A 13,802-nucleotide genomic window follows, 5' to 3' on the forward strand; every position below is an offset into this window, starting at 1 on the left:
ATAAAGGCATAACCATGCATGGTTTTAATACTTATTTGCCTAGAAAAAGAATTCCGTATGATTTAGAACAATTCCAAAACTCTAACGAAATTTCTCCATTTCCATCTGTTGCTAAATTATTCCAAAGCAGATGAAATTTTCTCTTCAGAAAAATTTATTAGATGCTTAGTGTCATACGTGAAGCAACCAAGAATCAAATATGCAAATATCATCTTTGCTTAGAGCAACTCCAAGAAACTGCTAATCTTACCCTTAATACTTTTTTAAGGAAAAAAGAGAGAAAAAATGAACTCCAACAATCCACCTAAACCTTCCCCAATTTTTTAGCGACGCTAAAAAACAGCCTGCCACCGTGTATATTTTAGCGTTGGCGTTCCTCCCCCAATCCTGATTCCCGCACGCCCGCGCGTCCCTTCCGATGGGCCCAATATGATAACGTGGCCTGTGTTTGAAATATTGGGGGCTATTTATTAGTGATCTGCTGTGGACTGATATGTTTTTGGGGGAAATTTTTTTTAGGAGAATCCCCAATACATAGTTTTGGGGAAGAATTTTTTAGGATACTCTTGGAGTTGCTCTTATATCGTTCTTCATGAATGTTTTCTCTTGCATCTCGTGCGCGGGTTTAACTAATAATTTTCAACTTCGCGCACCTAAATAAACATCTTCCACAAGCATCTTCCAAAGTCAAGTTTCACTGGAAGAAAATTAACTACATAACACGCATACACAAGCAACTCCAAAATATAATACATAAGCTCCTGCAAATCACAAACATTGTCCATTAAACAACTCTACTTGAGGGATTAGCCATTGATGCACTCAAGCTCAACACAATAAATCCGCACTCCAAGGACATCCATCTTCTCACCAGCTAGCACTCTACTTGAGAGATCGACCAAGAAGAAGCAGCCATGGCCAAGAACCACCACTACTTCGTCCACCTCCTCTTCTTCCTCGCTGCCGTCGCTAGCACCGCTGCCTCCGCCGCCACGGGCGGCAACTCGACGACGCCGACGGCGTACGAGATGCTGGAGCGGTACGAGTTCCCGCGGGGCATCCTTCCGGAGGGCGTGCAGCGGTACGTGCTCCGTCCCGACGGCTCCTTCGAGGTGTTCTTCTCCGGAAGCGGCGGCGGCTGCGAGTTCCGCGTCGGCGACCGGTACCAGCTCCGGTACGAGCGGCGCATCGCCGGGAACGCGCGCGCGGGGTCGATCCGGGAGCTGCGGGGCGTCAGCGTGAAGGTGCTGTTCGTGTGGCTCGGCATCACGGAGGTCGACCGCGCCGGCGACCAGCTAAGCTTCCGCGTCGGCCCTCTCTCGGCCTCGTTCCCGCTCGCCAAGTTCTCCGTGAGCCCCCGCTGCCGCTGTGGCTTCGACTGCGAGGCCGCCGCCGGCGGAGATGCCGCCGTCGCGGCGTCCTGAATCCTTCCTGACCCCGTGATGCATCATCGTGTCCTCTTCTTTGGCCAGCATTACGCTGATCACGCGTCGCTGCTAGCTGCTGCTTGTCACTACAATTGCTGCTGCTGTCGTCGATGTATCAGCGTCATTGGATTATCTGTTGGATGATGTAAAAAAAACAATCACAGAGACAGGCCTAGTTCTTGCCCTGATGGGATCTGAATTATAAACAATTCGATTTGAGTTATTGATGCCATGGATGAGTTGACCTCTGAAATTGAGCTTCGATGTTAATTGCACTCTAGCTTGCCTGGACGAGGGTGTCTTGATGTTGACTGCTGGTGATTGTTGCTTGCGATTTTCCTTCTTGAATGGTTCGTGGAGTTATTTGTGTTATACTAGTTTCATCTCAATTTTACGACTACTATATTATAGTATTCTTTAAGCTTTGTGACTGTGAGGCAGAATATCCGGTTGTTGCTGGTCAAGTGAAGGAACATGCATGCCACCTCGGCAGGGACCTGGCAGATCAGGAGGAGACAAAAGAAAATGTCGGTTGTGTGGATTTCGCCATGATCGGAGTGGAAAATGATTCCTCTTCCCTCCTGATTCGGATTGATTGGATCAATCAGGGTGGCATTCACTAGTAGAGAATTGGCTTTCGATCTGCCCCCTTTTATCCCGGTTTAAAGTTGGCCCGGGATAAAAAGGGGTGCGCCACGGTAAGCAAAAATGGAGGGGAGAGTTAGTCCCGGTTGTTAATTGCAACCGGGACTAAAGGCCCCCCTTTAGTCCCGGTTGCAACGGCTAGTTCCAGGGCGTTGGTGGCGGCACCCTTTTGTCCCGGTTGGAGGCTCCAACCGGGATAAAAGGTTTCTTTTATCCCGGTTGGAGCCTCCAACCGGGACAAAAGGTTTAGTCCCAGTTGCAGCTTCCAACCGGAACAAAAGGGACACCCTTTTGTCCCAGTTGGAGGCTCCAACCGGGACTAAACTTTCAACCGGGACAAAAGGTGTTCCTTTTTGTCTCGGTTGGAGTTTTTAACCGGGATAAAAACTCATCCCCATTATATACCAAGATAGAGGCCTTTCTTCCTCCTCCAGCCCGAGCCAGTCCAGCACATAGACAGAGAGCTAAGTTTCACCTACTCTCCAGTGGTGCCGAAGCAAGGGAGGTGCTGCTCGAAGTTTTTTCCCTCATTTTCGTGGGAATTTCACTCAGCCAACACAAGTGTTGTGAATATTTGCTACTTCATCCTCGTGTTATGCTTTGATTTATGCTTTGGAGATGGAAAGATTAATTGCTAGAATGTGATGAAGTAGAAAATGGAGAGGTATTTTGAGCTAGAATGTGAGGGAGATTGATGTGTCATATATAGTATGTATTCTTGCAGTTGTTTAAGAATGATGCTACCTTATCTAGACGGTTTATCTTATCAAATTCAATAAGGTTTTCCAAATCCATACTTGTTGAACTTGCATACCGTGTTCATCTCTGCAAGGATGTTCTCAGCGTATGTCAAGAAGGAGGTTCGATTCTACGAGAAAGAGTGGATACGGACATCGTGACCGTGTCCCCTTTTCCGTAGCATCGAACCTCTTTCATGAGGAAGTGCAGTGCTGCCCAATTGAGAACATGCTCACGAGATGATCACGGTCTTCAAGTTCAACAACTTCTGCAGTGCTAAGGAAAGAATTTTTGTACATAGATGGCTTCTTCTACTTGTTGAACTTATCAAATTCAATGTGGTTTTTCAAATCCATACTTGTTAAACTTGCATATCATGGTCATCTCTGAGAGGATGTTCTCCGCCGAGCAGCAACGTATGTCAAGAAGGAGGTTCGATTCTACGAGAAAGAGTGGATACGGACATCATGACCATGTCCCCTTTTCTGTAGAATCGAACCTCTTTCATGACAAAGTGCAGTGCCGCCCAGTTGAGGACCTGCTCGCGAGATGATCACGGTCTTCAAGTTCAACAACTTATGCAGTGTTAAGGTAATAATTTTTGTACATAGATGGCTTCTGCTACTGGAGGAAGTGGCAATGGTGGGGGCGATCGTGGTTCCTCTTTCGGCAAGGGGAAAATCATAGTTGGCCCTCAGCATAAGCCAAAGAAAATGAGCGCGTTGGAAAAAGCAATACTTCGTTATTTGCAGCAATGTCATGAAGAAGCTGTTGCCGCGGGTCAGCAACCTCCTTTTGGTGGTCGTTACGCTCCACCCTCAGTCCCGGGTGTTTCACGTCCACTTAGTACTACCGTTTCAGGCAGCACAAATAAACCTAAGGATGAGGCTGGGTCAGCGGAACCTTCATCTTCACCGCCCAAGGATGCTTAAAGTCCTCCTAGATAATAACCAGTGGATGGCTTGTTGTATTGTATCATGTTGTTTGGATCTTTAATTTAAATATGTGTATTTGGATCTTCATGTTGTTGTATTGTATCATGTTGTTTGGATCTTTAATCAATTTTCACGCGTAATCCATTGTCAAGTGTAATCCATTTTCATGCGTAATACGATGCAGATGGATCAGCAATGGAAGAATAATGCAGACAGGTGGAGCAAGGTGTTTATTGATGGCTTGCATTATTTTCTTGAAGTGGCCAAAATGAACAAGCCAGAGAATGGGTTCGTATGTTGTCCATGCTTCCAATGCAATATCAAGAAGGAGTATTCAAAGGATTCCTGGGGGACTATTCATAGCCACTTGTTTAAATACGGTTTCATACCTAACTATTTGGTTTGGACCAAGCACGGTGAACGAGGGGTTGTAATGGAAGATGGCGAGGAGGAGGAGGAAGATGACACCATTCCAGACTGGGTTACAGGCCAAGCTTTTGCAAATACTACAATGGACGAGGCTGATGAAGATGATTTTGCAAAAAATGGCCCTACTGATGACCTTGGTTAGGTGATACGAGATGCACAGAGATTGCGAAACTGAGAAGGAAGCAGCAAAGTTGCAGCACATGATAGATGATCACCAAAAATTGTTGTACCCAGATTGCCAGCAGGGCCATAAAAAACTAGGTACGACACTAGAATTTGTGCAATGGAAGGCAAAAAATGGTGTGTCCGATAAGGCATTTCAGGGGATGTTGAACATTGTCAAGAAGATTCTTCCCGAGAATAATGAATTACCGTCCATAACATATGAAGCTAAACAGATTATTTGCCCTCTCAGATTGGATGTTCAGAAGATACACGCATGCCCTAATCACTATATCCTCTATCGTGGTGATGAATACGAGAAATTGGATGCTTGTTCCATCTACGAAGCCCTGCGGTATAAGATCAGGCGAGATGATCCTGGTGATGTCGAGGGGCAGTCTCCCAAGAAGAGAGTTCTCGGGAAGGTGATGTGGTATTTCCCTATAATACCACGCTTGAAGCACTTGTTCAGGAACAAGGCGAATGCTAAGTTGATGCGATGGCACAAAGAAGAACGTATGGAAGATGAGATGCTGAGACACCCCGCAGATGGGGCCCAGTGGAGATCAATTGATATAGCATTCTCGGACTTTGAAAGTGAAGTAAGGAACATAAGGTTTGGTTTAAGTACTGATGGATTCAATCCATTCGGTGAGTTGAGTAGTGGCCATAGTACTTGGCCTGTGACCCTATGTATGTTCAACCTTCCTCCTTGGCTGTGCATGAAGCGGAAGTTCATTATGATGCCGGCGCTTATCCAAGGCCCAAAACAACCTAGCAACGACATTGACGTGTACCTAAGACCGTTGGTTGATGACTTTTTACAGCTCTGGAAGGAAGAAGGTGTACGTGTGTGGGATGAGGATAGACAAGAGATCTTTCATCTATGAGCATTGTTGTTCGTAACCATCAATGATTGGCCTGCACTGAGTAACCTTTCGGGACAGACAAATAAGGGATATCAGGCATGCACCCACTGTTTAGACGACACAGACAGCATGTATTTGAAGCACTATAAGAAGATCATCTATATGGGTCACCGTCGATTTCTCCCTGCTCACCACCAGCTGAGAAAGAGCGGGATGCATTTCAAAGGGACGCCAGACCATCGTAAAAAACCTGCACACCGTAATGGAAAGCGTGTCTTCGAGATGATGAATGATGTAAATGTAGTCTTTGGAAAGGGTCTTGGTAGCCAACCTGTTCCGAACGACGATAACGGACATGCACCCATGTGGAAGAAAAAGTCAATATTTTGGGAGCTACCTCATTGGGAAATCCTAGAGGTTCTTAACGCAACAGACGTGATGCACCTGACGAAGAATCTTTGCGTGAACGTGCTAGGCTTCATGGGTGTTTATGGGACCTCGAAAGATACATTGGAAGCACGACAGGACCTAAAAGCCATGGGGCAACGAGATGACCTACATCCGGAAAAGCGAGATAATGGACAACACTACTTACATCCTGCCAGTTACACTCTCAGCAAGGAAGAGAAGGATAGCATGTTTGAATGCTTGAATAGTATGAAGGTCCCGTCTGGGTACTCCTCGAATATAAAGGGAATAATAAATATGAAATAAAAGAAGTTTACAAATCTCAAGGTCCATGACTGCGACATGTTGATGACCCAGTTGCTTCCGGTTGCACTGAGGGGTGTTCTACCAGAAAATATGCGGTTGCCGCTCGTAAAGCTATGCGCGTTTCTCAATGCGATTTTGCAGAAGGCAATCGATCGATCCAAGCTATCAAAGCTACAGAACGATGTGGTGCAATATCTTGTCAGTTTTGAGTTGTTATTTCCACCATCCTTCTTCAATATTGTGACGCACTTACTGGTTCACCTAGTAAAAGAGATTGGTATTCTCGGACCTGTATACCTGCACAATATGTGGCCTTTCGAGAGGTTCATGGCAGTCCTAAAAAACTATGTTCTTAATCGTGCCCTTCCACAAGGAAGCATCGCCAAGGGATATGGAACAGAGGAGGTGATCGAGTTTTGTGTTGATTTTATTGATTCAATTGACTCGATTGGGGTTCCAACTTCATGCCACGAGGGGAGGCTCCGAGGAATGGGCACCCTTGGAAGGAAATCAAGTGTCAGCAATGATACTGATTTGTTCGACAAGGCACACTACACTATTGTACAACAGTCATCCTTTGTGTCTCCGTATATCGAGCAGCACAGGCAGATGGTAGTTTCCAAAAACCCGACCAAATCCGATGCTTGGCTTACCCGTCATCACATGGAAACTTTTCCCTCCTAGTTGCGCCAACAACTTATGGGTAACTCTGAGATTCACCCACAGCTTGCTTGGTTAGCCAGAGGACCTGCTAGCACAATCGTGAAATTCCAAGGCTATGAGATAAATGGTTATACATTTTACACGAGAGCCTAGGACCAGAAAGCATGAATCAGAATAGTGGTGTCCGCATAGATGCCATAGATAGAAATAATAGCAAGGAGTCGTATTATGGTTTCATACAGGAGATATGAGAACTCGAATACGGACCGTTGTATATCCCTCTATTTCTTTGCAATTGGGTGAAGCTAACTGGAGTAACCAAAGATCAGTATGGAATGACAATAGTTGATCTGAGCAAGACTGGATACAGTGATGACCCATTCGTACTTGCCAATGATGTGCATCAGGTGTTCTATGTGAAGGACATGTGTAGCAAACCCAAGAGAAATCCAGAAGAGACATGGGAGCCAAAGTGCCACATAGTTCTTCCAGGTAAAAGAAAAATCGTGGGAGTCGAGAATAAAACAGACCAATCAGATGATTATGATCAGTTTGATGGCATGCCTCCATTCGCAGTTGAAGTTGATCCAAGCATCCTGCTATCCAAAGAAGAGGCTTCGTACTTACGCTGCGATTATGATAAAGGAACTTTCGTGAAGAAGAAATTTTACAACGTTGTATTGTAATGCGCTAAATTTACATGACCTTTGTGTAGTACTTGGTACAATTTTTAATTTACCCTATGTATGATTTCATGTGTTCTTAAATTTGTTAGGTGAAGATTTATTAGATAAACATGAACAATGTTAACCACATACATACATGGATTTTTTTGCGCGTTGAAATTATTTAATTGAATAATTTCTTGATCACAGCGATGCAGTAAAATAAATATTTTAGAGGCTAAATGAACTGGTATAGAATTAATGACTAAATCACACTTATTGTCAATATACTCACTAATTAAATATATTTTTGCATGTACAAAATATGTGAAGTTTTTTGTTTTTCATCCTAAAATGCAGTGAAAACATAAATAAAATCCTTTTCAAAAAACAGGCGGGTGATGAAAGTGTGGGAAAAGGACCTTTTATCCCGGGTGCCAATTGAAACCGGGACAAAAGGCCCCCCCTTTTATCCCGGTTGACAACTGCAACTGGGATAAAAGGGTATTTTCGATTCCCGCTGGGACGTACCCTTTTATCCCGGTTGCTAACTGTAACTGGGATAAAAGGGGGGGCCCTTTTATCCCGGTTGGTGTTGGCACCGGGGATAAAAGGGTAGGCTTCCAGTCCCGCCTAGTGGACGAACCCTTTTATCCCGGGTCCCATCACCAACCGGGATAAAAGGGGGTTGGTCAAGGGTCCTTTAGTCCCGGGTGCCATTACGAACCGGGATAAAAGGGGGGGGATAAAAGGCACTGTAGCCTCTTCTACCCCCCACGCTAGTTACACTTAGCCAAAATTTCGCCAAGATTCCGCGCTCTTGCTCCGTCACCGCCCGTCCGCCTCCCTCACCGGCCGCCGTCGTCGTCGTCCCCCATTGCCCCGGCCATCGTCGTCCTGCTGCCCGACCGCCTCGCCCGTGCCCGGACCGCCTCCTCCATCGCCCCGGCCCGCCTCGATCCTCCTCCGTCGTGCCCCCTCGACCTCGTCGCCGCCGGCCGCCTCCATCGCGGGTCCTCGTCACCGCCTCCATCTTCGTCGCCACCTCTGTCGTGCGCGCCGCCTCGTCGCCCCTCGTCGCCGGCCGCCTCCGCCCGACGTTTGCTTCACTCCGTCCTCGCCTCCGCCGTCCCGCCGCCCCGGCCGCCTCGTCGCCCCGAACACCATCTACCGCGCGAGGTCCGCCGGCACTGGTGCCGGGAACGTACCGCTATTGCTGACGCAAGCCCACCGGCTTGCGTCAGCAAGGGCCTTTTTTATTTTTTAGTTCGAAAATAAATAGAAATGAGTAGTAATTAGTTAGAAAATCAATAGCTATTTATATATGAGTTAGAAAATCAAATTAGTGGAAATTAGTAGAAATTAGTAGTAATTAGTTAGTCCCGGGTTACGAAGGGCTCCGCCTAGGTTAGAAATTAATCGTGTTTCGTCGTGGTTCATTCCTTCGCATAGGAGACGGTGGCTAATTCCAGAGATGTCCGTCCTCGCCTCCGCCTAGGTTAGAAATTAATCGTTGCTGCGGCCACCTCGCTCCATCCCCGCCTCCGCCGCCCCGGCCGCCGTCGTCTGTCACACCCGATTTTAAGGACAAAATCGAGTGCATTAAATACATGTGCGCCAGGATCAAGTTACACACATGTACGACAATAGTGAATAACAAAGACAGTGCTAAGTCGAATAAAGAGAGTATTAACCATTATTACATGACCGAAGTCTCAAATAAACACAAGGTCTAATTATTACGCAGCGGAACTCCAAAGATGACGACGACTCCACAGGCAGCTGACTGAAGAAACGTACGCCTAGAACTCCTCGAAGTCGTGTAGATACTCCTCTTCCCAATTAACTTGGTCTGAACAACGGTTTTGCAAGGGTGAGTACACTTATGGTTGGTACTCAACAAGTCGTGGGGAATAGTGTAGTGTAAGGCTAATTCAAGGTATGGCTAAGGCATAAATAGCATTCGCTTTTAATTAAGTCAGTCAAGTTTTATTAGCAATTAACTAAGTAAAAGTTCATACCACCCGAAACTAAACATGAACATAAATAAAGTAAACAACATATGCATGAAATGATAACAAGTTAAGTCCATCTTCCGATAATATTATCATGTGAGGGTCCAGGCCGCTCTTAACCGTGAGCACGGCTGATCGATCAGTTTAACACTCTGCAGAGGTGGCACATCTTTACCCACAAGTCGCGTAAAAGTTCAAATGAACTTTGGACCCAACCATGCGGTGTTTGCAAGGCACCATACCACACTTCCGAGGTGTGATTGCATAGGGACGCTACGAGGCCTTTACAAAGATTCACTAGTCAGTGGTAACCCGCTAAGGTTTCGGTGTCTGGCGTGCACCACCCATCCTAGGTAAAATGCAACGACTCAGTCCCCCCTCTTGCCTCATCACGAGTAAGGTCACCCCAGACTAAGGTTTCTAATTAATCAGCCAAGACCAGAGCCATTTAGTCTTGTGGTAGCACTATTTTCCTGGGTGGTTCTCCATGTTCCGATTAACAAATAATGTTCTTGTCTTAATGAAAGGTATAACAGAAGTAAAGCAAGATTAAGCATTGTGTGAAGTTAAACCACCATGTACCAAGTAAGCACTAAGCATGAGCTACACAACATAAAGTAAACCGGTTGGTCAAGGCAAAGGTAAATCAATCTAGGCGAACCTTAATTGGGACCCATCAATTTAATCTTAACATGTGCATAGCATAAATGTTGAGTACGAGAAAGTAAAGGTGTATAGGACGAAAAGGTAGCGATCAAGGACACGACTTGCCTTCTTGGCCTTGCTCCTGCTGTTCGTACTCCTCGAAGGCTTGGTCTTCAACTCCCTCGAACTGCGGGGCGTCTACACGCGTCACACGAGCACATACAAGCAAACATGGGCAAAAAGTAAGAAAACAGTACACCAAACATAGTTAAACAGAGAAAACAAGCTTGAAAAGATGATCTACGCTTTAAAACGAACACGTGGATATAAAGAACGTGAAAAACGGAGTTAAGATGCAAAAGATATGATTTAAACAAGATATAGGGACTTTTCTGTGAGAAAAACAAAACTTTTAGGGCCTATTCGCGAAAACCGAGGGCTTATACGTAATTACACGTATAAACCGAAGGTCTGACGCGTAAAAACATCAAATCCGGACGGCGGGTTGATTTCTGGAAAGCTCAAGGGTTAAACTAAAAAATGCGAGGGCAGATCTGTAAATACTTTAAACGCGATCTGGACCGCGGGTTAATTTGCGGAAAAGGCGGGGGCTTAAGAGCAAAAGCGGCGCGGCGTGGTTCGGTTGACCGTTACGCGGTCTTGATTGACTCGCTGCAAGCCGTCGGATCTTGATCCGACGGTCGCGGTCGTCCACGACACCGGCGGCGGCGGAAAACAAAACGGCCGGTGGCGGCGAGCGGCGGCGCGCGACGGCGAGCGGCGGCGGGTCGCCGGAGTTAGCCGAAACGGCGCTCCAGGCCACGGTTTGGCGTGCGGACTTCTCCAGAAGAGAGAGGGGAACACGGCGAACTCATTTTGGGGGTTCTCGTCGACCGGAGCTCACCGACGGCGACGATCGACGGCGGGGAAAAGGCGGCGGCGCAAAAGCTTCGGGCGCTAGGGTTTTGGAGCTGTGGGCGCTGGTAGAGGAGACCGGGAGGGGCGGCGGCTTTTATAGGGGCTTAGAGATAGGGCGCCCGGGGTTTAAACCCCCCCGAAGGAGTCGGAGCGGAGGGGCCGGTGCGGAAACAGCGGCGCGGCGGTTGCGGAGTCCGGCCGGATTCGGTCGGAGGAGGGAGATGACGGGTGGGGTCCACCCGTCAGCGGTCGCGGGCGGCGGCAGGCCGGAGCGGAGTCGCGGGCTGGCGCGCGCTCGTGGGCCGCGAGGTGGGGGTGAGTGGCAGGCCGGGGCGGAGCAGTGGGCCGGCGCTTCGCGGGCCGCGGAGGAAGCGCGAGCGGGCGATCTGCGGAGGTGGGGAGCTGGGCCGGCGCAGCTGGGCCGCGAGAAGAAGAAAAGGAGGAGGGCCGGCGAGCTGCGTCGCGGGCCGGTGAGGAGATGCGGCCGGGCCGAAAGAAAAAGAAAAGAAGGAAGGAGAGGGATGTTTCGGCCCAGAGGAAAATAAGAAGAAAAGGAAAAGAAAGAAGAAAAAGGGAAAAGGGTTTTGGAATTTGAATTTAAATTTGGAAATTCAAAATTTGAATCAAACTCAAGGAATCAAAATTAATGCACCAGCATGAATGCACAAAAACTTCCTATGATGAATTAATTAAATTAAAGAAAATGAATTTAAATGCCTAGAATTTAAATGACATCCTAATTTGAGCAAATTTTAATGAATTTGAATTATTCAAAATTTTGGGTGTTACATCGTCCCAACCTAGGCACCGTTGACCGCGCGAGGTCCGCCGGCACTGGCGCCGGTAACGAATTAGTTATAAAATCAATAGATATTTGTATATTAGTTAGAAAATCAAATTAAGAGGAATTAGTAGTAATTAGTAGTAATTTGCTAGAAATTCCAATAAATATGTATAAATTAGTAGAAATTTGGTAGAAATTCGTACAAAGTACTACTAATTTGTTGAAATTTGTATAAACATTCCGGACTTTGTGGGATTCATGTTATTGTAAAATCAGTAGGAATTAGTAGTAATTTGCTAGAAATTCCAATAAATATGTATAAATTAGTAGAAATTTGGTAGAAATTCGTACAAAGTACTACTAATTTGTTGAAATTTGTATAAACATTCTGAACTTTGTGGGATTCATATTATTGTAAAATTAGTAGGAATTATGAGTAATTTGCTATAAATTCCAATAAATATGTATAAATTAGTAGAAATTTGGTAGAAATTCGTACAAAGTACTACTAATTTGTTGAAATTTGTATAAACATTTCGGACTTTGTGGGATTCATGTTATTTTAGATTTCATGTATATACCTTTAGATACATATAACTAAGGCGATTTCTATGACTGTCATGTATGATTCCGTGTATGTTTCAATCAATAGTTGAAATGGCAGACGACGAGACCACAAGGTATCTCATGGAGCAGATATTCGCTGATGATGGTAGTGGCGACAACCTTCCACTATCAGACACCGATGAAGAGGGCACCCAGGCGGACATGTTCCTCAACATGTCCGCCGATGGGAATGAAGAGCATGAGCCCTAGCAACACCTTGCCGTGGCGGAAGGTTCCGGCGAGGTATATATAACGAATCTTGTATTGTTTCACGCCACTGTTACTATTACGTACTAATTAATGAATCTTGAACTGTTAGCCCTCTGGATCGACGCAAGGGCAGAATACCCGAGGTCGTACAAAGGTGATGGAAGGGAGGCTTGTCATCACGGAAGTGACAGAAGAGGGCAGGTTGGTTGCTCCCGAGAAAGTAGCAAAGAAGTACGTGAGTCAGATCGAGGCAATCGTCCGGGACAACGTGCCTATCAGCATCAGAGAATGGAAGGGCAGAAGCACTAATCCGTACGTCCTCCCAGAGATAGAAAAGAATATGCTGTGGGAAGACATCAAGAGACATTTCACATTCCCCGAAGGATATATTGAAAAGGATGTGAAAGCGTGGACGCTGAAGAAGATGGCTACACAATTCCAGACATTCAAGAAGATGCTGGATGCCAACTACATTAAGAAGGGCCGAACTCCAGACTTCAACGCGTGGCCAAAGTTGAGGGACCACTGGGAGGCATTTGTTAAATATAAGAGGAGTGAAGACGGTGTGAAAAAGATCCTGACCAACACTACAAATGCTGGTCAGAAGGGCTACCATCATCATCTAGGGCGAGATGGTTATGGCTCAGCAATTCCCAAATGGAGGAAGATGGAACAAGATCTGATCAAACGAGGAATCATACCTGCAACTATTGAATGGCCCGAACGATCAAAAAATTGGTATTACACTCATGGAGGCTCCCTGAGCCAAGAGGATGGGACGTTGATTTTCAATGACACAATACGTGAGAAGGACGAACGTCTTATGAAGAACATCGAAGATTTTAAGGCTGGAAGGTTGAAGGTGGACCGAGAGAATGATGAGCTCACATTGGCCCTCAGTAATCCCGAGCACCCAGGATGTTGCCGAGGGTTCGGGGTCATTCCGTGGAAGTTTTCTTTCCGAGGCGACAACGTATCGGACAGAAGCCGCAAGCGAAGAAAGGAACAGATCGAGGAGAGCTGGCGGCAGATGCTAGAATCCAAAGTGCAGGCACAAGAAGAAAGAATGTTGGAGGAAATCAATCATCAAGTGGCCCACGCAGTTGTGGAGTTGGCCCAATCTGGAGCATTGCCGAATCCAAACTACGCCAGCCCTTCTCAACGCCTTTTAAGCAGTTGTGCTTCTACAGGGGTCCCCGATGTGCAGACGCTCAGGTTACCCGTGGAGGAGCAACGGTTCCCTGTGGATGCCATCACGCAACGCACCACATGTGAGCTGCATGCACCAGTTGGCAACCTCACTATTAAGGTATACTTATACATAATATTTATGCAATCTTGTCAATTGATCCATGCCTCGTGATCGGAGTTTAATAA

At 46.4% G+C, this 13,802-nt stretch overlaps 1 protein-coding gene across 1 annotated transcript; it reads left to right on the top strand.

Moving 5' to 3' along the window:
• The first annotated feature begins 748 nt into the window (after positions 1 to 748).
• On the top strand, positions 749 to 1,650 carry LOC117833697 (uncharacterized). The gene has a single exon (XM_034713291.2). It carries the CDS (start codon positions 915 to 917, stop codon positions 1,422 to 1,424), a length of 510 nt encoding a protein of 169 aa, XP_034569182.1. The 5' UTR covers positions 749 to 914; the 3' UTR covers positions 1,425 to 1,650.
• The last annotated feature ends 12,152 nt before the right edge of the window (positions 1,651 to 13,802 follow it).

Source organism: Setaria viridis, chromosome 8 (genome assembly GCF_005286985.2).
Source record: "Setaria viridis chromosome 8, Setaria_viridis_v4.0, whole genome shotgun sequence".
In the NCBI taxonomy this organism is placed as follows: Eukaryota; Viridiplantae; Streptophyta; class Magnoliopsida; order Poales; family Poaceae; genus Setaria; species Setaria viridis.

What these genes read in the sequence shown, in the direction of transcription:
- LOC117833697 (XM_034713291.2), top strand. Translation starts at nt 915, where the DNA reads ATGGCCAAGAACCACCACTACTTCGTCCACCTCCTCTTCTTCCTCGCT.